Source organism: Microchirus variegatus (genome assembly GCF_963457635.1).
Source record: "Microchirus variegatus genome assembly, chromosome: 9".
In the NCBI taxonomy this organism is placed as follows: Eukaryota; Metazoa; Chordata; class Actinopteri; order Pleuronectiformes; family Soleidae; genus Microchirus; species Microchirus variegatus.
In genome coordinates this window covers 29,189,164-29,217,016 of record NC_139810.1, presented here as the reverse complement: position 1 = coordinate 29,217,016, position 27,853 = coordinate 29,189,164, and the positions used below count along the sequence as shown (strand labels likewise).

The 27,853-nt window shown below is 41.1% G+C and overlaps 2 protein-coding genes across 2 annotated transcripts; one reads left to right on the top strand and one right to left on the bottom strand.

The window, feature by feature from the left end:
- Positions 1-1,403: 1,403 nt before the first annotated feature.
- LOC310932268 (uncharacterized protein) lies at positions 1,404-10,395 on the top strand (the record flags this gene model as incomplete). Its single annotated transcript, XM_083895561.1, has 6 exons — positions 1,404-1,537; positions 2,991-3,048; positions 3,231-3,264; positions 4,260-4,807; positions 8,792-8,929; positions 9,868-10,395. 6 exons carry the CDS (start codon positions 1,404-1,406, stop codon positions 10,393-10,395), a joined length of 1,440 nt encoding a protein of 479 aa, XP_083751687.1.
- Positions 10,396-14,478: 4,083 nt separating this feature from the next.
- Positions 14,479-27,707, bottom strand: uckl1a (uridine-cytidine kinase 1-like 1a; the record flags this gene model as incomplete). Its single annotated transcript, XM_083895703.1, has 15 exons — positions 27,646-27,707; positions 23,510-23,700; positions 23,200-23,306; positions 21,825-21,995; positions 20,850-20,921; positions 20,526-20,715; positions 20,380-20,441; positions 19,043-19,059; positions 18,801-18,899; positions 18,218-18,311; positions 16,735-16,797; positions 16,523-16,645; positions 16,154-16,261; positions 15,130-15,286; positions 14,479-14,543 (listed from the first exon to the last, which is right to left on the bottom strand). Exons 1-15 carry the CDS (start codon positions 27,663-27,665, stop codon positions 14,479-14,481), a joined length of 1,539 nt encoding a protein of 512 aa, XP_083751829.1. The 5' UTR covers positions 27,666-27,707.
- Between the last annotated feature and the right edge of the window lie 146 nt (positions 27,708-27,853).

The following is a 27,853-nucleotide window of genomic DNA, read 5'->3' as shown; positions in this document are numbered from 1 at the left end:
GGCCCCTACAGACTCTAGAATGGCCTCTGTATATACGATACACATTAACCTCGTTCCTCTGAAGTTACAAGGCCGAAAAACACAAAGTAGAAGCTTACACTTACTTTTTTGAAGACACATTTCACTCCGGTGTGAATCATCCTCAGGTCAGAATGAATTTAGTGACCACCTTTAGGAAAGAAACAGATCTTTGTTGTCATTATACAGCTGAAATTGCAAGGTCAGCCACAACCTGACTGAATGTGTCCTTCACCATCCTAACATGTAAACCAAGCAGATACAGGGAGAAACTGTCATAATCTACACCAGAGACCCAGAACCTTCTTGCTGTGAGGCAACAGTGATTAACCACTAAGCCACCGTCAGTCATCACGACAGCAAATACATTTTAAAATCAATTACTCAATATAATAACAAGACCAAAAAAATCCAATAACGGGACCATGCTTGGACAAAATCTAAATCATTATTATTATTATGAGGTATATACCAAACTCATCAGACTAGATTCACAGAGGAAACTTTTATAACTGGGTTATTTCACTTAGAAGGATGTTGGATTGTTAAAGCTTCCTTTCGGTCTCAAAGTCTCAAATGATGAAAAAAACCATTTTGTGGGGAAAGTAGATTAAAATCATATCACAATATTCCAATAATGCATCATTCATAATAATATTTTTCAGAATTTCAAAGTGTTTGTTATGATATGGAACAACACACAGTTAACAATAGAAATAATAACATATGGACAACTGTAATACAAACACACACATATATATATTAAAAAGTGTGATTAATTTAACCTTAGGTTTTATTATTATAAAAATATTGCTTACTGTTCATGACAATAGCCAACAATCATATTTAGTATCATATTCTTCTATAACCAGCCACAGGTGGAGGAGATCGTGGACCAGTTCTCATCATAATTTGATTTTAAGGGGTGCTGCATGTAGCCCGAGGGCCACAGCTTTGACACCTCTGCTATAAATGTAAAACATAGATGCTTGAAAATCTGTGTGTGTTTGTGACATCTATATGTGAGTAACCCTTTAAAGGAGGTGAAACAGAAGCTCAGGCCTGAGGCGTAATATCTCCTCACTTCACTGCACCAGCTCTGAACGGGAATTCTCACTCCTCCTTTTTTTTTTTAAACCCTTCCTTCCTTCTGCCATTTGCGTTGTGAATATTTTTCCTTGCGGGTCCACGGCTTTTGTTCACCCGCTTAATGTTTAATAAAGGTCAGACCATTTTGTCATTAAGCACCACTCTGTGCCTTCTTCTTCTTCTTCTTCTTCTTCCAGATCCCAGTGAGACCGTGGCACTTCCCTGCGTGCATGAGTGTAAGGGTGTGAGTGAGTGTGTGTGTGTGTGTGAGAGCAAGTGAGCGTCAGCGCTCCCACATGGCCTCCATGCAGGACGGGCTGAACTTCACGGCTCCTCCCTACGGCAAGGTCCTGCTGCTGGGTGCTATCGCTGCTGCCTCAGCCTTTGTTGTTACCATCCTGATTGTGGTGCTCTGTGTGGGCTGCCAGAGGTGAGAGCGCGCACACACACACACACACGCTCACACACACACACACACACACACACACATTCTTGTACTTGCTGCATACTGAGGACCAGCATTTCCACTTTATAAATCAACACAATTACAAATATCTACTTCATGAATGACATCTACAAAGAACTACTGGTTGCAGTACCATAACATGTCTGCAGGTGGAGCCCAAGAGCAAAAAGGGCCGGAAAACTTTTTTTTTTTTTATTATTATAATTTTTGGTCCAAAATTTGACAAAAACGGCATACTATATTATGTCGTCCAAAATTAAAAAAAAAAATGTACCCAAAATTTGACAAAAACGTCGTACGATACTGTTGTACAAAATTTGAAAGAAAAAAAAAAGTACCCAACATTTTTGGTCCAAAATTTGAAAAAAATGTTGGACAAAATTTGAAAAAAAATGTTTGGTCCAAAATTTGAAAAAAATGTTTGGTCCAAAATTTGAAAAAAATGTTTGGTCCAAAATTTGAAAAAAATGTTTGGTCCAAAATTTGAAAAAAATGTTTGGTCCAAAATTTGAAAAAAATGTTTGGTCCAAAATTTGAAAAAAATGTTTGGTCCAAAATTTGAAAAAAAATGTTTGGTCCAAAATTTGAAAAAAATGTTTGGTCCAAAATTTGAAAAAAATGTTTGGTCCAAAATTTGAAAAAAATGTTTGGTCCAAAATTTGAAAAAAATGTTTGGTCCAAAATTTGAAAAAAATGTTTGACAAAAAATTTGAAAAAAATGTTTGACAAAAAATTTGAAAAAAATGTTTGACAAAAAATTTGAAAAAAATGTTTGACAAAAAATTTGAAAAAAATGTTTGAAAAAAATGTTCGAAAAAAATGTTTGAAAAAAATGTGAAAAAATTTTGAAAAAAATATGAAATTTTTTTTGAAAAAAAATGTGAAAAAAATGTGAAAAAAATGTGAAAAAAATTTAACTTAAGTACATTTTAAACCAGATGAGGCCGCGTGTTTGAGACCTCTGCATTAAGGTGGATGAGACTCAACATTTTAACTGTAACTTCAAATTTTTTCTAGCGATCACATCTACCTCAGTTTTAAGGCTCATGAACCAGTGGCCGACATGGTTTAATCCTTAAGAACATGTTGCAGTTAAATAAGCTACGTAAAATGTATAAATCATAGCGTCAAATAAATAAATGTAGTGGAGTGAAAAGTTAAACATTTCCCATTTTCAAATGTAGTGAAGTAGAAGTATACATGAGCATAACATGTCAAATACTGCTCGCTCAAACTTGTACTAATAGGTTCCTCTCTGTCACACACACACACACACATATGCAGCTGTACCTTTCATGAGATGACTCAGCTGCACATGGACAATGATTCAGTCCCTCACACACACACACACACACATATGCACACACACATTGTAGTAAGTGTCAGTGTTATAACAGATCGGTTGTGTTTGCCACAGGAAGGGAAAGACGCACAATGTCTCCGGTGAAGGTGGAAAACATCGTCTCATGGACATGGTAGGTATCAGGTAACACACTGGTCTGAGGTTTGTGTTTGTGCTGCAGCAGATGATGCAGTAGCACAAACACACCACTTCACCAGGGACCAAAATCATTCAGGACATTTCTTCAGACTTAATTAGTGTTTAAATGTTATTGTGTGTGCGTGTGTGTGTGTGTGTGTGTGTGTGTGTTGTCAGGGAATACTCAGGCAGTCGAAGCTGCGCTCCATCAGTAAATCAGACACAGAGATGAACAAGATGAACTGCAATGGCAAAAGTGAGTACATGTTCCGCATACAAATCCTCGGCTGTTCTCTGCATACAGTGTCTGACTGTTTCCAGGTGTAAACCTTGTGTTTTGTCTCCACATCCACTTTTCATGTTTGCAATTTAACATGCATCTTGTTTTAGCTGCAACAGAAGGACTGGACACAAGGATTGGTTTTTGGTTTTTTTGTCGTCTCCTGTATCCACGTGAGGTGAACGTCATTTTTCTGATCACTAGTAAGCGTGTGAGTCAGGGCAGGTTCCCACCAAAGAGCAGCAACCGTTTATGCATTAAATGGCAAATAATGGAAATGGAAAATCAATTTGATTTCGTTTCTTTGGCCACACTTAGAATCATAAATTGGACAATTAACCTCAAATAAATGTACCAACCTGGTAAATTACTGTAGAAATCATTGCGAACATCTCAAATTCACACAAAAACCTCCCTCCAATCAAGTTCAGGTGCGTTGCAGAGGAGAAATTGACCCTAAAAACAGGATTCACTTTACATTTACAACTCAGCCTCTTTCCGCTGGACTGTACTCGTGTCATCATGATTTCTGAGCACAAATCTCTCCCTTTAAGACAGAACTCGCTGAGCCAAGACAAATCCTGGAGCTTCACCAATGACAGTCAACTGGGAACTGCATTTGTGTGGGCACGGTGACAATAGCCTGAGAGGGTTTGAAGAAACACAAGCATATGTCCTGCTTCATACTCGTCCTGCTTCCACTGCAGAGCAATGAAGCCAACTTGGACGCAGCTCTTCAACTCTCTGCGTCACTTCCCAGTTCACTGTCAGCTCCGAGTTTTCTCTTTTACGTGGAGAGATTTGTTTTTGTTTCGCAAATGGTCGACGGACTGTCCAGTCCTGGAGGAGTAAACGTATGTGAATTCTGCTTTAATGATGGCCGTTGGCTGATGGGACAGTAATAGCAGCCTGTATGTGGCTTGCAGAGGCGTCTAAAAAGAAACGTCCAGCCAGCATGGACCCTCTGCTGCTGCCCTGCCACCGGTCTAACTCTGACCTTCGTTCTCAAGGCAGGCAGCTTCCCCAGATCCCTTCAGGGACTGGAGAGGACGGAGAGCACACTTACTCTGAGGTGGGCAGAAGCTCTTCGGCCACACGTACTGACGATGCCCTCTACGCCATGGTAGGCAGGGCTGGTCAGACGGACACTCCCGCCCCTCCGGCTGTCCCGGCGAACACGCCGGCGCCCCCGGACCCAGACGGAGACGTGGAAGGAGGGCTGCCTGAACCCGAGGCCCAGGTCATGACTCCGCCTCATCCTCCGGAGACGGCCGAGTACGCCTGCGTCAGGAAGCTGAGGAAGGTCGACAAGGCGCCCCAAAAGAGGGACAGTGGGACCGACATGGCGGAGCCACCGGCGCCGCCTCCGCGGCACGCCCCGCCGACACACCCCGCCCCTCCTCCGCCACACCCTCATAGCACAAAGTTGCCGCGAAGAAACATGGATGCCTTTAATGTCCCATCATTCCCAAAGGTTGGTAGAGTTTTTATTACACAGGAAATGTAACTTTTTAACAGATGATGTTTTTGAAGTAGGTGCAGTGAGACTCCACTCTGTATCCAGATTATAACCAATTTATGTTTCCCCTCAGTGTCCACACTGAGTTCTGATCGTCCACAAGGATGAGGAATAGAAGAAGATGACGTCTTATGTGATTGTATTTAAAGGCGCCATATGTAAGAATGTGGCCAAAAACAGTTACTACATTCAAATTCAAAATACAGAGGTCTTTTAGGTTTGGTTTTTTGACGTAACTGGCAACCCGTGGTTGCTCGGCAGCTGAGACTCTACTGACTGCAATGACTGGTAGACGGCGGTAGGTGGCGCCACATGCCAAAACATGATTTTAAAACATAAACATGATTTGCAGTCTGCAAAAATATTTTTTTAATGCAAATATTTTGTCTGTACTGTTGTTGTTGGTGAGTTCAGTTTGTTATATGAACATTATTCCTGAGTCTCTGTGACATATTTGGAGGATTTTATGGCCAGTTGCTTTAGATTTATTACATAATGCACCTTTAAACTCTTGTCTTAACTGCCACTCTATACCGTGGCAACATCAACATCACTATTTTACGTATATACAATTCAGTTGCTGATGTCCGCGTTGTAGATATCTCTAATTCCGGTTTCAGACGTCATCTACAACATCATTCAATTCAAGTCCAATATCTATGTAATTATCCTCAATTGAAGATATTGTCCATTGTTTAGATATCTTGAATTAAGTCTCCGATAGTCAGAAAGATGTTGTAGACGTCGCAAACTTCAAACGTGACTCATCATGATGACGTCGTAGATATCTGCAACTGAATTGCAGATATCTATAATGGCAAACGCCATACACATGAATGGCAAAAGTGAAGAAATTCTGAGTGAATTGCAGATATCTGTAACTGTGGTTTTGACTAGTAAGAAAGACATTGCTCGCTTCAGGTGATGATGTGGTCGATGATCTCAAATGTCCAGTTGTCCAAATTGAGAAAAGGAAGGTATGGAAGACGAGAAGAGATGAAAACATATGAGCCTTTGTTTGACTTTCGTGGAAGTTGTTTGCTAGCTTGGTCATTTCTGTGTCTCTTCTCATCTTCTGATCAGAAAGAGCTAAACCGTCAATTCAACATGATAAATCAGCCATAAATCAGGGCTAATGCTGACTGTATCTCACACACTTCCCTGATGAGGCCTTTGGACGGTCATAGTGTTTAGTTTATCTTATGCAAAGCGAACATATGGCATGTGTCCTAACCACCAGGACGTGTTAGTAATTACTGTGAACTGATTCCGAAAATAAACCAAAGAAAGAGGAACCCTTCCTCACATTGTGAGTGTTGTCGTCCTCGGTGTCACATAAAAAGGTAACAGCTTCACATTTCCTTTGCAATAAGCCTTGACAGCAACACCTCAGTGGTCACTTTTATCTTCACTGATTGAGGAATGATGGCTGAAGGGGGAGAGGAAAGACAGCAGCTTGTTGTTCTCTGGAGGTTCGACACGAGCAGTAGATGAGATGATGGAAAGCACAAGACTTCAGACGGTGTTTGTGCTCTTGTGCAGAATCTTTCTTAGCGTTTAAGAGTTCAGTGATCGGTCATTTTTGTAGTTTAAGAACATTCATTCATTCATCTTCTACTGCTTTATCCTCCACATAAGTGTTGCCGGGGGGGCGGGGGGGGGGGGGTGCCTATCCCAGCTGACAGGGCAAAAGGTGGGGTAGACAGGTCCACATAGAAACAAACATCCCACCATCCAGTACATCCCATCTAATCCCCAAATTCTTTACATTTGGACTGTGGGAGAAAACCCATGCACACACTTGGAGAACACGTGTGGTTTAAGGACATTTTGTAGAGTTTAAAGTCCAACAATCAGGTCTCCTGCCATGTTTCCTTGTTGATGCTGTTGCGAGTTTTTCTTGTACATGGTGCAGCTGTGACGCGTTAGCACTTCTGCATACATTTCTTCAAAGTCCAGGCAAGCGAGTGGTTTTTGTAATTTGTGGAAGAGCTGCCGGTGATCAGGGTCATCTCAGCTCTCAGCAGTGTCGTCCCCACCATATGTTCACAGCAGCAGGTGAGCAGACAGACCTCCAGGTGACAGTGGGAGACGATTTGCCACCTCCTGTGTGAGGTCATCGAGGTCACGCTCACCACTGTGACCCCGGGTTCAGTTACATGATGGGTTCACGGGCTTACATGTGTACGCAGTCTGCTCTCACGCCTGTTCTACACTGATTTTCTCGTGGATGATGCAACACGTTGAAACTGAGTCATGCAGAAAAATAACACAATAAAACACTTGGTCCCACAAACTGCAAGTGGAGATCTATTGAATACTGTATGAAGACTATACTCTGCACATGTACTGTATTGTTTTCTAATGAGAATGCAGCTTCTGCTGTCCAGAGATGGAAAGTAATAGATTACATTTACTAACGTTACTGTAATTGAGTTGTTGTTTTGTGTACTTGTACTTTTGAAAATTTGTAATTTTACATTTACAAGTATGTTTTTTGGAAAGTACTACGTTTTAAATCATATCAGTTAAAAAATGTTTGGCAGGGAATGATGAGGACAGGTGAATGATGGGGACAGGGGAACGATGAGGACAGGTGAACGATGGGGACAGGTGAATGATGAGGACAGGGGAACGATGGGGACAGATGAACGATGAGGACAGGTGAACGATGGGGACAGATGAACGATGAGGACAGGTGAACGATGGGGACAGATGAACGATGAGGACAGGTGAACGATGGGGACAGATGAACGATGAGGACAGGTGAATGTTGAGGACAGGTAAACGATGTGGACAAGTGAACGATGGGGACAGGTGAACTTTGGGGACAGGTGAACGATGTGGACAAGTGAACGATGAGGACAGGTGAACGATGTGGACAAGTGAACGATGGGGACAAGTGAACGATGGGGACAGGTGAACAATGTGGACAGGGGAATGATGAGGACAAGTGAACGATAAGGACAGGTGAATGATGAGGACGAGTGAACGATGAGGACAGGGGAATGATGAGGACAGGTGAATGATGAGGACAGGTGAATGATGAGGACAGCTGAACGATAAGGACAGGGGAATGATAAGGACAGGTGAACGATGGGGACAGGTGAACGATAAGGACAGGTGAATGATAAGGACAGGTGAATGATGAGGACAGGTGAACGATGAGGATAGGTGAACGATGAGGACAGGTGAATGATAAGGACAGGGGAATGATAAGGACAGGTGAACGATGGGGACAGGTGAACGATAAGGACAGGTGAATGATAAGGACAGGGGAATGATAAGGACAGGTGAACGATGGGGACAGGTGAATGATAAGGACAGGTGAATGATAAGGACAGGGGAATGATAAGGACAGGTGAATGATGAGGACAGGTGAACGATGAGGATAGGTGAACGATGAGGACAGGTGAATGATAAGGACAGGTGAATGATGAGGACAGGTGAATGATGAGGACAGCTGAACGATAAGGACAGGGGAATGATAAGGACAGGTGAACGATGGGGACAGGTGAACGATAAGGACAGGTGAATGATAAGGACAGGGGAATGATAAGGACAGGTGAATGATGAGGACAGGTGAACGATGAGGATAGGTGAACGATGAGGACAGGTGAATGATAAGGACAGGTGAATGATGAGGACAGGTGAACAATGTGGACAGGCGATGTGAGATTTGTTCCCCTGTCCTATTTACACGACATGAAGAACCCCAACCTTGTTAAAAAAGTAACTTCTACTCTGAGTCAATTTTAAACAAGCTACTTTTTTACTTTAACTTGAGTACATTTTTAGACCAGTACTTTTACTTTTTTATCAAAATAGTGGTACTTTTACTTGAGTAGAATATTTCAGCACTCTTTCCACCTCTGCTGATGTCACACATGGACACGTGAGCAGCGCTGCCTCAGTTATTATTTGTTGTTCTGTTGACAGGAAGTGATGTTTATGGGCAACGGAGAGCAGTACATCTGGAAGCCTCCAGAGGACGAGGACATGCTCATGCTGCAAAATAAAGCCCTGGGTCCACTGAGTGCTCACACGGTGGAGAATATACAACCGTCTGCTGCTGCGGTGAGCAAGGACTCCTCAGCCTGTTCATCAATCTGCCTCCGGTTTTTTTTTTTTTTACTTCCTTTTGCTGAAGCTCCATGTTTCTGATGTCGCCCTTTAAATTCACTGTCAATTAGTTTTCTGACAAAGCATTTTTTACACCAGTAGTATCTTCTGAATCTTGCTTATCAGATTTTGTGATGAATAATTGTGCAGCCGTCCTCAAGGCCGTTTGAGAATCCTCAAGGATACTTTGCCGACATGAAAATATTATGTCAGCTGCACAATGAAATGCTCTATTTCTTAACTTGAACTAAAATGGTGTCTGACAAACGGCACATCCACACAGTCTCTGCACAACCTGAGGTTTAATGATCATTTATTATGTGAATGTAAAGCTGAGAGTAAGAACTAGAGCATGGACACTACTGTTCAAAAGTGTGGGGTCACCTATACACTTTTTCTTGTTTTCCTTTAAAAGTCACATTTTATTCATCAAAAGAGTTGCAAAATGAATAGAAAATATAGTCACGACATTGACAAGATTAGAAATAATGATTATTATTCAAAATAATCATTTTGCTTTTGTCAAAGAACCAGCAAAACCTGTGCTAAATTGCACAAGGGTTTTCTAATCATCAATAGTCTTCTAACACGATTAGCAAACACAATGTACCATTAGAACACTGGAAATGGGCCTCTATACACCTATGTACATATTATTAACAATGGGTGTATTTCTGATTCATTTAATGTTATACTCATTGAAAAATAGTGCTTTTCCTTCAAAAATAAGAACATTTCTAAGTGACCCCAAACTTCTGAACGGTAGCATATAAGATGGTGGACGACATTCTGGACAACTGGTACATCAGTTTAACAGGTTTCAAATAAGATAAATAAACCCTGTTTAAACTAATGAACCTCAGTAATCTCAGTAATGTGTTGTGTGACTGCAGGTGGCTGAGATGTACTCAAAGGTGTGTAAACCGGGGAAGAAGAAAAGAGCTGTACCTGGGTCTCCTCCAGCAAATCTTGGCTTCCGGACCTTGGGTCGTGGTGACCGGGACGGGGGGTTCAGTGTAGTGGTCAAACCCCAGACGTGGGCTCCTCAGGAGGGGAAAGCAGTCGCGGGGCCCCTCGACGACCACTGCTACGAGTCCATTGGGACAGAGGAATGTGACCCGGCCTACGAAAACGTGGAGAGCGGCGGCGGCTGGAAGCGGGAGAGGCCGCCCAACACGTGTGCCACGCTGAGGCCGAGGAGGAAGAAGGCCCAGCAGCCCTTGCAGCAGCAGCAGCCTCCTCCGCCGCCGCCGACGCAGCAGACCCCCAAGTTACAGCACCTGCCTGCCAAAGCCCTGCTGCTGCCGGGGGAGAACCTGTACGAGAGCATCGGCGACCTGAAGCACGGCTCCACCACGTCCAGCACCACCACCATTTTCACGTTCAACGACGGCATGGAGATGTACGTAACAGGGCTCTGAGGCGGCGGCGGCGGCGGCTGCGGCGGCTGCTGCACTGTGACCACCACTGTCCTTCCAACACAAAGGAGCTGAGCGAACACCACCATGAGGAGTGACGGCTGAGCCCCTGTCATGCTCACCTACACATACTGTTTACATTGAAGTCATAACGTCCAGAGGCCTCGGGGCACTAATGTTGACCTGTTATGACCTGGACTGAATACAAAGTCCAAACGATAAACCTTATAAGGAATCCAAAGGTAGTGAAGAATAAATGAGCACAAGACCATTGCAGAGCAATCTGATGGTAACAGTAGCACTTCTGTTTTACCGACACACACGTGCAAAGCACAATAAAGTAAAAAAAATGCCTAAATTCTTCCTCAATTCTAGCGGGTAAACATAGTCATTTATATTATTATTGTATGGTCCTAGAGCAGGACTCTTATTTGGGGAAAAGGCACAGCATTGTGAGAAATCATTTAGTGGCACTTATCACGAGCAGGGCTTTCTCTGTAGTTGTCAAGATGTTATCCAGAGCCGAATTTAAGTGATATAACACAACGAATTACTAATCAAAAAGTACTTGAAAGCTCAGGGACCAAGAGAAACAATTATGAGAGTATTATAATTAAAAATTGCACACATTTTTGCATTTCTCCAAAAGGCTTCGACTAATTTTGACCATTTTCATGTATAAAACAACAACAACAACCAGATTCTTCCCTCATGTTTTTGTCTCATAAGACACAGACTGAACTCTGTCTCCACTGCCGTCTGTAAATGAAGTGTTTTTTTCTTTGTCGATCCTGTTTCTGCACTTTGCCTGCTACAAATTGCATGCTTAAAATAAAAAAAAAGAAGAAAAAGAACCAAAAAATCTAAAAAAAATCAAACATGTCATGTAGTACCTCTGTATGAATGTTTTTTTCTTTTCATTTTTTCTTTTCTATTGTTGTTTGCTGTTGTTTTTTTCTTTCAGTGCGTTTTGTTTCTCTGAAGAGCACAAAGCCAGTGAGATGACGGATGTCTTGGCCTCGCTGAGACTCTGTGGAGCAGAGAGGAGCGTTCGTTTTGTCTGCAACACACACACAAACACACACACGTGGTGCAGATGAAACCAGACTAAAGAGAACTGCTCGGGTCGTAATTGTGGAGACAGTCCATTCAACACACCCTCCCTCTGCTCAGTCCTCACTCATATCTGTGGACCGTTCCATCCTCAGTCTCTGCCTCGTGGTCACACGACTCTGCTCGTGGTGTTCAAACCATCGCGCAGAGCTTGGGAAGCTACAATAGAACTGACGTGTATTAGCAAAAAGTCCTCTCTCTGTTATCAGTGTTTAAAAAAAAAAAAAGAAAAGAAGAAGAAATGTGAAGAAAAAGATTAACCCGAGCATAAAAAGCATCACCATGAGGATAATAAACACAAAGAATTACAGCCCAATCCTGGACGACGAGGTCATTCGACCAAATATCGCCCCAGCAAACAATGTGATTATTACTGTATGTTGATGCAACGTGTATGTACATTACAAAAGAGAAAGAATAATAAATATATCATCAGTGTCAAGAAATCTATCTTTTTCTATTACGTTTAACTGTGTTTTGGAATGAACTATCTTGTGACACAAATCAGCTGCAATGTAAATTTCAGTGTTTTCCGTTTGTTGTTTTTCGAAGCCATGAAGCTACAGTGTTTTTTTTCTTTTGTTTTTTAAATTATTAATATTATTCTATTTTTTTTTTTTTTCCTGGAAAACCCCCAGCTAAGTTAAATGTGGCAGCTAATGTTGTGTGTTTGCTATTCAGACTACAGGGTCTTGTACTCAAAAAGCGTGTAATTAAGTGCTAAGTGCAAAAGATTGTAATGTTTTATATCAAGAATACTATTCATGAAATGTCAGTCGAGTTTATACTTTTGTAATAAAGTGGCACTTTAAAAAAAAACAAAAAACGGTTTATCTCATAGTCTCAGTTATTAAAATAGACGAGTGACAAGTTTCCTGTATGTCTACGAGGCTACAGATAAATCAAACCCTTTCTTCTGATATCTCAAAGCTGCCTGTTTATACATATTTTCAAACCCTATGAAAGGAAATAAAACCTGAACCTAAATATGTTACATTCTTGATGTGAAATTCAGAAAATTATCATTAATGTGTGTCATTAAATAACGTATTTCCACACATTATTCTACATCTAAGGGGCGGCGGCTTCCTTTGTGTACATCCTTACAACCTCACTGCAAATGGAGCATGAAGACGCCGAGTGTGTGTAAATGTGTGAGTGTGTGAGTAGCCTTCCTAATGTTTTTTTGATGTGTGCGAGCGTCTGTGTGCACATGTGCCGGAGTAGTCGGGTCTGAGAAGCTGTGCAGGGTAAAAAAAGGGGGGTGTGGGGCAGAGAGAGGGGGAAATAAAATAGGTCACCCCCTTAAAACAAAAAGCTTGCAGTCAACATTGCAAGCGTCTGCTGAATTCTCATTGGCCGGCTTGTCTCCATGGTAACAGGTTAACCTTGAGGCAGTAGTCACATGGGCGAGCGAGTCTTCTGCTGTCTTGGAGAACGCTGCGTGAGTCGCATGACATCGGCGATCACAGTTCAGTGAGGGCAGAAATGACAACAAAACAAAAACGCAGGAGACGGATCAGGTGTGTGAAGAAGAAGACGACATCATGTGTGATGTGTTCATATGTCAGTGTGTGCACAATCGGGGGGGGGGGGGGGGGGTGATGTGGGGGGATGACTGAATGAAAACATGAATGTTATTGTTGTAGACGGAAGAGACAATAAAGAACATCTGGTCACAAACAGCCGCCGTCTGAGTCACAGTGAGAACAACAGGGAGGAAACACCGAGGACACTCAAAGGCTTTTACTGCTCCATTTGTTACATTGTTATCACCATTCTGCGTCATATCATTATGAATCCGTACGAACAAACAATGGCAATAAAAGGCAAAATTCTCATCATGGAATCGCACACTGTGACACGACACACAAATATTTCAAGTTGTGCAGCAGCAGAGTTGATGAGCATCTCTGTGTGTAGCATCAAGATTTACACAGATTTACCAAAGGGACGCTATAAATCACACCCAGAGGAGCTAAATGTGAGCTACACTGACCCCTTTAGGCTTTAAAGTGCATCAGAGCGGGAGGTAAGTTGGCCTGTGTGTGAACCTGAGAGTCAGAGGAGCATGGAAAAATATTTAATTTTTATATAAAAAAAACATTTTCCAGCCGCGACGTAGAAAGAGGCGACAGAACAGAAAAAGTGAAACTTGCTAAATTCTAGATAAAGAGCAAACTCACTGAGCTGTTTGACCTATGAGAAGATCATTTCCTCTTTGAATATGTTAATATAACATTTCTGAATATTCTACACAGGTTTTTTTTGTTGTTAAATGACATTATAAAAGTCTTTAGAGCAGCATAAAGTGTGAATGTAGTTTTATTTGTAAGGATATAATCATAAGTAGGTTGCACCAGCTTATCATATAATTCAATCCTGGCACAGTTGTACCTTAGGCGGTGATTTAGGGTCGTCAACTGTTCTGTAAAATAACAATTTGTTCCGTATTTGAAAGATAAAATACGTTTTTAAACTAGTACATATACAAGGCTTATACTAACGCTATGACAACCAAGCAATTTTTATTTTAAAGCGATTATAGACTTACACAATGAGTCGTATATTCAATAAACCCTCCTGAATGTTCCACACTGGACTTTTAAGTCCTTACTGCTGCTTATTTTTTGTGTTTCAGCTCCTTTTACTTCCCAGGAAGTGGATTTATGAACAACTGGTGCAATTTTGTCCTGGAGTATTTAATAATATTGTTGCCACGTTATTGCACCTCAGAGGGACGGGCACTGTTTTACTCCAGTAGGAAAATATTTACGATCCGTTGTAACCAGAGCGAAAAATATCCCTTATGCACACAATCTGTGTCCGAGAGTAGAAAAGTTCATGTGCGGCAAACAAAGGAGTAAATCTGTGAGTCTGCCGACGCCCGAGGACGCTGCACAATAACAGAGGTTCTAGAGTTTGTGTTTGTATTTTCTCACAGACGTTTGTGTGTCATTACGAAGGCTGTTCTCAGTCTTCCTCATCCCTCCAGCGCTCGCTCCCGTCTGTGCCGAAGTATCGATCCCCAAAGTCTCCTGAAAACATACGACAGTGGACTCAGAGCTACTGTGAAAGAGTGGGTTAGTGCCTGAAGAAAACTATAGATAAATAATAATAATAATAATAATAATAATAATAACAATAAAAAATAACCTGAATACAGGAAGAGATGGCGTCTAAATTTGAGACTGATAAAAGTGACTATTCATTTTGAACTGTGATTAACACATTACACTGACAATTCATCTTGATGTTTTGTCAGGAAAGGCTTTTATTTTCCGCTCAGTTTACACAGAAACGTTCAGTAATAACAGCAGTAATCAAGAGCAGAGTTTTGCTTCACATCTAAAACGACACAAGCATAACATTAGAGTCTGCTGGGACATGAAATGAAATCTGTCAACTTGAAAAACGTTGTTTGTTATCTTTTACCTGCTGCGACGGAAAACTAAAGCACGCATATCCAAAACTGGACACAGTGAGAAACGGAAGTCGTCCTTCATAGGTTCAGAGACTTAAAGCAGGCGAGGAAGTTCAACTTTGGACAAAACGTGTGACACACATACTCGCACTTTGCCGGATAGTCGTGAAGAGAGTGAGTATGTGCGTTTATTAGCTTACCAATACCAGGGATTACATGTAAATTATCATCCAGACTCTTGTCCACAGCGGTGGTGATGATTTTGACCTTTGGGAAGGCGTAGGCGACCGAGTGAACGCCGAGCTCCGCCATCAACAGCGACACCAGCGCGATCTTCTCCTCTTGCACCTCGTGATCCTGCCCAACCCAACACACACACACAAACACACACACACACACACACACACACACACACACACACACACACACACACACACACACACACACACACACACACACACACACACACACACACACACACACACACACACACACACAGAATCAGAAAACACACAACTGTCAACCTGCTTTATCGTTACCACTATCAGGAGGATAAATAGCGAGAGGGAAATTATTTGACCTTTCTTTGTGGAGAGGAGGTGCTAGTCAAACAGAACCAGAACAGAAAAAAGGAGGAGCCTATATTTGGGACTCTTGAGGTCCTATGAGTCGGCAAAGTGTGAAATACAGGAGATAAAACACGCGATGTTGACTTCTGCACTCATTGCTACGTCACAATGAGACATTCCTGGAATTGTTGTCTTGTTTTATCTGTAAAAAACACGAGAGTGCTGATGAGGACAATAGTATCTGGAAGAGCAGAAGTCTGCAAAGTGTTCTATTCTTGGCTCCACAGTGCAGCACAGAGTTCTACACAAACTTCCAGCCTCAGAGGATTTACGTGTCCAATGGATACATTTTATATATGAAGGCAATGTGCCGACTAGAGTCTGCAAATGATGGCTTTTCCAAATGCTAACTGCTGTTAGCTGCCAGAGCCTCAGTGACGTAGTTTCCTGTGTCTCATTTGCATTTAAAGAGACAGACACTCAAAAGCGAGCGTTCTGAACAGGGCTGTTTTGGCAGAGTGATTGAACTGCCGTGGTGCTTCATTCTTAAGGTATTTTGACCAAAGCATGTCACAGACATGTTCATTATGACACCAGAGAACTAGGTTAACTTTGAGAAATAGGTTATAATATGTCTATTTTAATGTGCACCCACCAGTAAGACTCTAACAGCCATCATGGCAGCAGCGCCTGTAGACACCGTGCTGTCCATTAGGATGACATGATCTTCGCCGATGTCTTTGGGCAGACGCAGGTAATGCAGCTGGTGAGGGAGGCCAGAGAGGAGGAGGAGGAGGAGGAGGAGGAGACAGGTTGCCATGGTTACAAAATCAGGAAGGGTAGTTACCACGGAGACACACATCATGTGGAAGAATTAAAAAAAAAACAAGAAAACAATCAAAACGTTTCATGTCTGGTGGGATTTTCTTTTCTTAGTTTTCACTGAATCAAAAGTGTAACTCACAGGAATCTACAGGTCAACGATTCTGAGGACGTTCAGTGTTTAATGAGCCGCATGATTTACCTCTGGTTCACCCGAGTCGATATTGGTCTGGATGAGGATTTTGCCGATGCGGACATCCTTGCATACGGCCCTGAGGGCAGGCTCCATGGTCTCTCCCGCCCGCAGGATGGACACGCCGGTGATCTGTGGAGACAAGTGCAATGACGGACTCCCCCGAGGACACACTCGACTGGACGCTAACCAGGGTTTTGAAGAACAAGAACATAACTCACCCCTCTGCCGTTGTAGCTGAGGCCCTCGTACTCGTGGCCCTGTGGTGTCTGAACCACGCACCGCTGTTACAGAGAAAAGAGAGGCTTTAACACACTGCACCAATAAGACAAAAACATATATCTAAGCACCTTTTTTCCTGACAGTATATCTACTACTGCAACTTGTTGGCTTTACATTTACCTCAAGAAATGTCCATGCTCTTTTTATATCTTACTTTCCAAGCAGATAATTGTTTGATGTCAGTGTGATATGAAAAATCAACTTGCACAGACTTGAACTTTGTTTGAGACATCAATGAAAATCAGTCACTTTTTACTCCAAACTTGTCAGGTTCACTGTCGGGAGCTGTCGCCGCTCTGTACTTTCTAAGCTGTGACATTTGACATTTAAAGGTCCAGCGTGTCACATCTATTTGCAGAAATTGAGTAAATTACACTCAAGAATGTTTGTTTAAGTCAGTTTGAAATTTAAAAAAATCCTCTGGTTTTAGTACTTATAAGCCTTTTATATGTACTTTACAAAGACCACCATCTTGTGTCACATGTTTCCCTGAAAAGTGGGAGGCACATATAGAAAGTGTTGAAATTCCTACACCGTTCACTTGATTTGGATGTAAATACCCTCAAATTAAAGCTTAAAGTGTGCAGTTAAAGCACATCTTGTTTGTTTCATTTCAAATCCATTGTAGTGGTGTATAGAGCCAAAAAGAAAAGAATTGTGTCGATGTTCCAATATTTATGGAGCTGACTGTAGTTGGTGTATACAGTCAGATTGACTAAAGATATAAGACACTCTATACTGCACATTCTTATTGCCTCTGTATATACGTTTTATCATGGTGTTTTTCCACTGAAGCTTGACTCAAACAATAATTAGATCTTGTACATGGTGTGATTATATCCAGCAATTTTCGCAAACTACAAAAACAAAAATATATCCATATTAGCTGGTCTATGGCACTTTAAATCTACAATAACAGGGTTTTTGACCCTTTGGGTAATAAAATAAACCTTTATATGGCAAACTTAAACAACTCAGTGCTCATTTACACATCCAGCTGTTACATTACATCATCCATTTGAATTTCAGCTCAGCTTCTGTTCTCAGCCAACTACTGTGGGAAATATGATGTTGGGTTTGCTAGTTTCTAAATGTTGTCTCACAGAGCAGGAGGTGAACAGTAGGTGCATCAGAGTGTGTGTGTTTTCATTAAAAACAATGACTGCTCCTGCCAGAAAACATGGAGAGCTGTGTGACACTGAACCACAACTGCAGAGTCGAGTGGAGCAAAATAATGACCTGGAGGATGTTTGTCAAACTGTGGAGCTGAAGGAAACCTGCAGAGTCGGGGTCATAATTATTTGTGGAGTTTGTCGCCACCGTTTCACTCACAGTGATGTGTGGCAGCCTAGTAACAGCGCTTGTTACTATGAAAACAACGAATAGGGCAGGTTTTAATGTTGAATTTGTAACCCGACGTACCTGAGATGGCAGAAACGTAAGAGCGTGTTCTATCAGGAGCCGCATTAATCTCTTTGAGTAGAAGATGAACTCGTCTCGGCTGGTGTCTTTGTTCCTGCGGCAGAGCAAAAGTAAAACATCTTTAAAATCACGTTTCTAAAATTTGACAAAAAAGTAAAAAAAGATTTTGTCCGAAATTTGACTAGAAAGTCAAACTTTAGTATGTCGTCCAAAATTTGACAAAAAGTAAAAAAAAAGTGTCCAAAATTTGACAAAAAGTAAAAAAAAGTGTCCAAAATTTGACAAAAAGTAAAAAAAAGTGTCAAAAATTAGACAAAAAGTAAAAAAAAAAAGTGTCCAAAATTTGACAAAAAGTAAAAAAAAAGTGTCAAAAATTAGACAAAAAGTTAAAAAAAAAGTGTCCAAAATTTGACAAAAAGTAAAAAAAATTTCCAAAATTTGACAAAAAGTTAAAAAAAAAAGTGTACAAAATTTGACAAAAAGTAAAAAAAAAAGTGTACAAAATTTGACCTAAAGTCAATTTTTTTTTCCAAAATTTGATTTTAAAAAAAGTCATACTTTAGGAGCACAAAGATGTTAGTACCTGATGATGGTGTGCAGGCCTCGCACCTGTGGCGTGCTCTCCAACACGCTGAGCGTCTGGGGAAGCGGCTGATTCTGCTGAGCGGAGGCCAGGAGAGCCCTGAGAGAGAGAGGACAGGTTGTTATTCTGCTCGTCAGTCGAGGAAATGAAGCAGTCATCAGAGTTATCAAGAGCACCTGAGTCACGAAACTCTCACGAAAAACAACCACAGAGAGTCAAAGTCAAAACACGTATCGTCGTACCTGACACTGAGCTCACGCTGCATCATGAAAGGACAAGAGAAAGAAAATAAGATGGGGATACAAATGCAAGATTTTAACAGGTTAAAGGTGAAGATATCAACATTTTATTATTGTGAACAGAATCAGTGAAAATACAAAGTCTCTGTGCATCATTTAAAGCTGAATGACTGTTAACTGCTGCTGGAGATGTAACTCAAACAGGAAGACATTTGCTGGAGACTATTTTCAGCAGCAGGATGTGGATCAAAATAAACAGTGTGTGTTGATGATAAATAAAGAGTATGTCACCCAGTAACAGTGTTTCACTGAGGTTTAGTTTTTCTGTTTTGTGGTGGGTTTGTTTCTTTAGATTTAGACGACTGAATCTTTCCGTCCCCAATTTTGCTTTTCAGGCGTCTGAACATGAAGCACACCCAGAAATATCCACATATCTCACTCAAGATGAACAACTGTGAAATACAACATTTGCAGTTGTGTTATCACAAAACAAAACTTTGTAGACGAGACAAGGAAAGGAAATGTCAAAATCATCTCGTCACACATGACATCACTTGTGTCATTTTTCATTTATGTTCATTTAAGTATAATAATTACTGACGTTACTTTATGTACAATATGTATATATACATATATATATATGTATATATATATATACACTGTTTGTACTCACCTGTGGTTTGTTACCCTGATAAAGGCATAGATCTTAAATGTTGCCATGTATTAGCTGGACTTACAAAGGCTTTTTAACTTCCATGGCAAGAGCACCTAGTTCCCAAGTGTTTTGATTTGTTATGTTTTAACTCAACATCAAATAGCTCCACTGCTCCAGTCCATTTCCTTTCTTTCTTCAAAGAAACATGTATTTTGCTGCCTCAGAGAAAAGCAAAATAGTCTTTTTCTTTTTTTCCTATTATGCTGTTATTTTGCAATTGGGAAGGGCTAATGAATGTCACAGGTACTGTACAGTGTATGTGATAAATGCCCTAAAAAGAACCTTTATGGTTTAGCTTTTATAGGAGATAATATTTATACTATTTTATTTTAAGTCTTCAGGCTACAATAAACATACGACTTTGAAATAGTCAATTAATTTGTAAGATGTTTGTTGGGGATTTGTTGGGGATCAGAAAAACTTCCATACTGTTTTTTTGGGACTTGGGTTTTCCCCTTGGTCCTAACAGTGACTTGATCAATTCATTGGTAAGTGTGCTGTTTTTCAGGTATTTACTAATATTATTCACAGGTTTTCTTTCTTTCTTTCCATATGTTGCATCTTTCAGCCACATGATGGCGCCACCCTCTCTCTACACCACAGCCACAGTGTTCACTCCACTCACCTCCTCCAGCTGGCTTTGCACATGCTGGACTATGAGATCGATGGCCACCATATTCCCACCACCTTGCGGAGATAACAAAGACAACATGTGAAATGCTGCTGGTGTGTTTAACTACAGCAAAGTGAAGCCGTGTCTGTCTTTCTCACCTCTCGGCACGACTATATCAGCCAGCCTCATGGTGGGCTCGATGTACTGCTCGAAGGCGGGCTTCACAAACTTGTTGTACTGCTTGATGACTCCCTCGATGTCCCGTCCGCGCTCTGTGATGTCCCTGCGCAGCCGGCGGACCAGCCGTATGTCTGAGTCTGTGTCCACAAAGATTTTCATATCCAGGAGCTGCGGTGGGTGAGCAAAGCAAACGCACCCTTTCAATGAAATTCACTTCACAGCAAAGCGGCCGCTCAAACAAAAGCCTGGTAAAGATTATTTAAGCCTCGGTCGAGAAAAACAAAGGCAACACATGGGCTCACCTGAAGAAGCTCTTTGTCCACAAATGACATTATTCCTTCAAATATAATCACACTGGCACCATACACGTTTTTCTGCACAAAGAGGGGGAAACAAGTGAGCCATCAAAGGGGAACACTGCCTCATGAACAGTCAGGTGTTTAAGATTAAAGCTTTCAGAGAGAGGTTTAGTGGAGAAAACAGCTGTTTCATTCTGAGAGCTTTAACTACTTCAGAGGTTTGAGGCTCTTTAAACGTCAAGATTTGTACATTATTAAGAATGTACAACATTTAAGTAAACAGTGACATCAATCAATCAATCTTTATTTGTATAGCCGAGTTTACAAAACATAGTTTGTCTCTTCACAGGATTGGTAACATCCTCTGTCCTTAGACCTTCCACCAGGGTCAGGAAAAACTACAACCAAACAGCTTCAATGTCCATAAAAATAAAAGAGATGGTGGGACAGTTACATACACTACCGTACAAAAGTTTGGGGTCACTTAGACATTATTTTTGAAGGAAAGGCTCTTTTTTTTTCAATGAATATAACATTAAATGAATCAGAAATACACTCTATACATTGTTCATGTGGTAAACGACTATTGTAGCTGCAAACGTCTGGTTTTTAATGGAATACAATATATACATAGGTGTATAGAGGCCTATTTCCAGTGTTCTAATGGTACATTGTGTTTGCTAATCACGTTAGAAGACTATTGATGATTAGAAAACCCTTGAAAACCCTTGTGCAATGATGTTAGCACAGCTGATGTTAGCACAGCTGAAAACAGTTTTGCTGGTTCTTTGACAAAAGGGTAATATTTTGAATAAAAATCATTATTTCTAATCTTGTCAATGTCTTGACTATATTTTCTATTCATTTTGCAACTCTTTTGATGAATAAAAGTGTGAGTTTTAATGGAAAACACAAAAAAATTGTAAAGGTGACCTCAAACTTTTGAACAGTAGTGAACGTACGTGTACGTGTTCTCACCCAGTCTTTCTGTCGCCGGTGTGTGGTGAAATCGTACACTGGGATCTTCACACTCTTGCCTTGCTTCAGTTTTCTGAGGGTGGAGACCAGCAGCTCAAAGTCAAAGGCCCCCGGGTGATCGAAGTTGTAGTCGTTACTCGCTGCCTGGTTCTGCTCCTCGGGAGATAAATCCTGTGACCACACAGCAGATTAACAACTCAGATTCACAGGACGCTGCCGATTAAGAATGTCTGGAGAAACATGCTTATTCACTTTATTGTCGAGTTACATGAGAGGAATCAATACACCTCTCACAACAGACAGGGCCTTAAATGAAAACACAGAAGTGACATCTGCAGAAAAATCCTTGTCTTTAACAATAAGACAAGTCATTTTAAGGTTCTATACTTTTACAGCGATGTGAACATTAAACCTTGCATTACAATTAAACCTTTTTTTAACCTAGAAATGGATGCAATTTAAAATGTAGTGACATAAAATGACGGAAATACATCATCATGTTTCCACTGTTGATCATATTAATGGCTCTTTTTTTTAACTCACTAACTAAATGTTTTCAACTTGATCCCCAAACTGAAGAGAACCAGAAGAAGCAGCATCTCCTTCCACAAAGTCATTTATTTCTGCTACAGCATAGTATTTGTTTTCCCCTTACAGCTGTTTGTGGATACACACGACTAAGTATTCCATTGGTTTTCTATATGTTCAAAATATTCTCCTGGTGAGCTGCACCATAACCAGTTATTATCTCAAGGTGGTGACACAAGAATGTTTACCTTTTGATTTCGTTCATTCTTTTTATTACTTTATTCTCTCTTTTATTTGTGTTATAATTGGGTTTTGTTCAAATTGTGCCTTTTAATGTTTCCGCAAAGCACACAGAGTTGCCCTTGTGTATGAAACATGCTTATACAAATAAAGCTGCTTTGTCTCGCTTTGCCTACATTGTGCTGCTGCAGAGACGGTGATTTCTTCCTATAATAAAGCTGAGAAAAGAGAGAATTAAAAATAATCAAATGGGTAATTAAATGGGGCCACACTGTTGGTGTAGTGGTTTGCGCTCTTGCCTTTGCAGCGAGAAGATCTGGGTTTGCAACAAGGGTCTTTCTGCATGGAGTTTGCATGTTCTACCTGGGTGTGTGAGAGTTTTGTCAGCGTTTTCCAGTTTCCTCCAACAGTCCAAAAACATGCAATATGAGGATTAGGCAAATTAGACCCTCTAAATTGACTGTCAGTGTGAGAGTGAGAGTCGATGTTTGCGGCCCTGTGAAAGACTGGCGACCTGTCCAGGGTGAACCCCGCCTTTTGCCCTATGTCAGCTCAGATTGAAAAAGCAGTAGAAGACGGATGGATGGAGTAATTAAATGACTCTCACCTTATAGAAAGAGTCCATGGACAACAGCACGACCCACGGTACATCCAGAGCCTCGATGATCTTATTGGCCACGGTGGTTTTTCCTGAGGCGCTGCCCCCACACAAGCCTGCAGATCCATACACACACACACACACAGGCCCATTATGTTTGCTTTTCAGAGTGTATCTAATGTTGTCTGGTACGCATGTGTGTGTTTATGTGTATAAAAACGGGGACAGGATCGGCAGCTCAAAGCCACGCGTCAACATGAAGGTGGTGAAAGAAGACGGTGGAGGACCAGTCAAAACATCACCAGTGTGAGTGTCCTACCAATGACAAAGGCCTCTTTGGACTGAGCGCCGTGCTCGTCATACCAGGGAGGGCGACCGGCGGTGTAGACGGTGCGTGTTCCCGTGCGGAGCAGAGGAGGCTCGGGTTTACTCAGCGAGGTAGCGCTCTTCCTGCGAGGGGGGGCCACAGAGGGAGGCAGCAGCCGGTCCAACGAGTCCTCTCCACTCCCACTGCAAAAACAGCAAACAGTGGGACAGGTCACAGCCTGAACACCCACAGGAGACTCACATGGGCCTCCTCTACACAATACAAATATCTAGTAAATATACATTTAGAGAAGAATCTCATTCACTCCTTTAATTTTGCTTCCCAAAAAATGTCCACAGGGTTCAAAGACAGGAGACATAACACATATTTATGTCTCCACCATTTATTACCTTTCACTTGGATTATTGTTGGTCTGGATTAGCAATGGGAATCACAAGGTACCTCACAATTAAATACAATATGCAATACATGGTCCACGATACCACCTAATATCACGATACAACGATTCAGTGAGAACAAAGTGCGTAAAGTATATGAATTGAATGTGGTTTGGGCATCTTTTAACGAAGCTATCGCCACCATTATCCCACTGTAAACTCCCTCTTCTTCGGCCAGATAACTTAATCTCAAGTTTCTCTCATTCATTTGAGCAGCGCCAATACAAAGAGGCATGAAGTAGCAACGACTGGCGAGTGAAACCGACAGAAACTTTACTTTGGAGCGACTTCATTTGTCAAATTAAATATCGATATTTGCCCTGGCATAGCAATTAGGAAGGATGACAACATCACCAAATCAATATTTTGGTATGAGTCGACACAGTCACTAAATCAAAATACACGGAGGAAGTTTAGATACTTAAGTTTTAGATACCATGAGAAACTTATTCTTGTGAGTATTTTCACCACAGAATCAAGTTTAAGAGCTTCAAAGCAAAAATGTCTTCATCAAACACAGACGGCAGAAGAGAGAGAAGTGTTAGATTTTGTACAGAAAGAAAGGAAGAAAGAGAGTGTGTCTGATAAAATGGCTTTTTTTGTGTGACACACATACAAAAGAGCAGTAAACAGCGACTTCAAGAGAGAGCTGTAATTCAAGAGTTAGGTTTTCACATCCAGACAACACAAGTATGGTGTATTGAAACAAAAAAAAACAATTTAGAGGTATTTAACTTCTTCTCCTGCGTATGTTCACACAGAAATATACTGCACCGTGTCACAACATCCACATATTTTTATATGAAGTACATTTCCCTAAATATAACTTTTAGCTTTTACTTTTTAATCTGCAAACTTCTCACACCACTGCCCGAGTGATGGCGCACATCACAGATGAGATCACTGTGGTTAAGATCAGACTCTCACAAAAAAAAAAAAAAGTCAGCGTAGCTTTGGTGTCACACCCTCTGGAGTCACATTTATGGACCAGTGCATTCCCTACAGCAGTAATTAGTGACTCTTTCACACATGACGCACAACAACTACAAACGTGCACATGAAACGAGACGAACCGTCGATGGACTGAGGGACAGGACTGATGACTGCTTCGTCTAATGTAGTTTTTTTAAAGAGTTTGTTCAGTGACGATGCGCCACAGAGCCACAAATAAATCACAACAAACCGCTCTGCACGCTGACCTACATCCTGCACTTCCTCTGACCTCCCCGTTTAGACACTATTTATGGCTCACACACACATATTTGTGGAGCTTTGTGAGGAAAACACTGGCATCCCTGGCGCCTGAACTGAGAGAGAAACAACAACAAAGAAAAAGTCGTATGTTACCTGCGGTCGGACCTCAGCGACCAACAGCCAGAGATCCTGGCACCTGTGCAGTCCAGCAGAGTAAAATCTGCCTCGGACGAAAACTTTCTCGCCTCCAGTTTGCCTGTTTCCCCACAACACGTCACCACAACAACAAAAACAACAACAACAACAGGCCTCGACCAAAAACCCCGCAAACGTGTTTAAGTTAAAGCTCCATTTCTGCTATAACTCCATCTGTATCTGTGAAGATAGAGCAACTGAAAACATGTGTCGTCGTCTCTGCTCTGCTCGTCCACCTCAGTGTGTGTGTGTGTGTGTGTGTGTGTGGGACACTAAGAGGATCACAGAGGACAGTAAAGAGCTGCTTGGTTGTGTATTAATAGACGCTCCTGTAATCAAAAAGAGGATGGAACGTCTTCTGCTGATCCTTCCTCCCTCTAAGTTGACTGATCTGATTCACAGGGAATCACAAAAGCGCTCCAGAGAAACCGTAGACCTACTTTTTTATTAGAAAAGGAGGTGCAGTTACGTACATGTTCATCACTGTTATCAATAGGGCTGAAGGATTTTGAATAATTGCGATTATTTTGACAGGAATTGCGATATCAGAGGGAATTGGAATTCGACACAAACAGGATTGACAAATACTGCGTTGCGGTCTGAAAATCGCAGTTGGCCATATTCTGATTTCAATAGGATTTCGATTAATTGTTCAGCCCTAGTTTCCAAGTTTCCAAGGACAAACACTCTGGTTTGTGTTTGTTTACACAACGCAGCAAAAGTCAGGAAAAAAAGCTTCTAAAAAAGAAAAAAGTAAACGGAGCAAGATTTTAGTTTTTTTGGTGGTTGACTGATCAATCAAAAGCTGCATCTGTTCCTGCTCTCACGAGGCTGCTGCGGAGACATTTTCCTCAACTCTAAACACTAATGACTCCATCGCCACCATCTTTAGACTCTCAGTGAGAATAGGAAAAACAAAAACACCCTTAATGTGGGAAACGGGGAGAAACCTCAGGAGCAGCAGCAGCAGAGGAGGAGGAGGAGGAGGAGGAGGAGGAGGAGGAGGAGGAGGAGGAGGAATCTGGCTTTCAGGAGAAACATGGAAACAATGTCGTGTTCACAGAGTACACAGAAATAACAACAGTTATTTACATTACATTATTAAAAACATCCATTAAAACTAAAGGTCATGCATTCAAAATGTGTACTATTGTATGATTATCATACAGTTTGTTACCAGGTTTTGTTCTTTTGGGTTATTTTAACATAAACTGAATAGTTTAGATGTTGCCTGATGTTTTTTTTGTTTTTTTTTAGTACTGATCAATGTCTGTGTAGATTCTGATTTCTCCAAATCAAGTCTCTTGGATGAATATAAAAACTTCATATCCAGTCCAGCTGTGTTTTAGAACTACTGATCAAGTAACTTTGCTCATAATCCTTTATTTTACTATATTGTATACAGTCTGTAAGCATGTTTCCTGCTTCTTAAAACATCCACAACCTGCATTTCTGATTGACAGAGTTGCAACGGATTTAACCTGTGGCTCATTTTTATTGTACATTATTTCATCTAAACACTAAACAGTAAATAAATTAAAAAATTAAAAAGTAGCTCTTTCTTAACAAAAGTTATGTGATATGCTGCTTCTTTTTCTAACATAAATACACATTGAAATAGTTGAAATGTCTTATTTGATTATTGTGAATGGAATTAATGTGTTTAGTTACACATAATAGGCGGTGCAATTATATTTGACAGAAGTTATACACAGTTTAAGGTGTTTTCATGATTCCAGAAAGGTTATCATTTACAGGAAAATGTGTAAAAATGGACGCTCAAACATCTCCAATGTGTCAGAAAACAAAGAGCAGAGTCTGTTACAGCTGAAGAAGCAGATTATTTTAAATATGGATATTATTGTTATTGTAGTGGATGGAGACCGTGTCCACACACACACACACACACACACACACACACACACACACACACACACACACACACACACACACACACACACACACACACACACACACACACAGCTATTTCTGAAGACCTTTGTGTTTCGATACATCAGATGAATCTACGTCACTATATTATACTGTCATTAAAACATAAAGGCAGGGATGTTTTTTCTTTTTAAATAAATGCTGTTAATGTCATAAAATGTCAGGTTTAACATCAGTTTGAAGGACAAAGAGGAGGAACGTCTGTGTGTGTGTGTGTGTGTGTGGTTACGTGACAGGTATCATGACGCTGCTACACAATAAACACAAACAAATAAACCACGTCCACAACAACAAAAACAAACATTCACACAAACAAAAAAGGGTAAATAAACCCTGAAGAGTATCATGTACCTGTCCGAGCGGGACGACATCGTTTTCCTTCACTCCGTTTCCATGGGGATCTGACGACCTCGGAGCCGGCGTCGGCCGGTTTGAAGCCATGGCCGGAAGTCCTCTCAGCTCGCGCTGTGGGATTGTGGGTAATGTAGTTTTATCATCGCGCGCTTCTACGAGGCTTCTCCTTCAAGGGACACATTTCATTTTCTCGATTTCTTAGGAA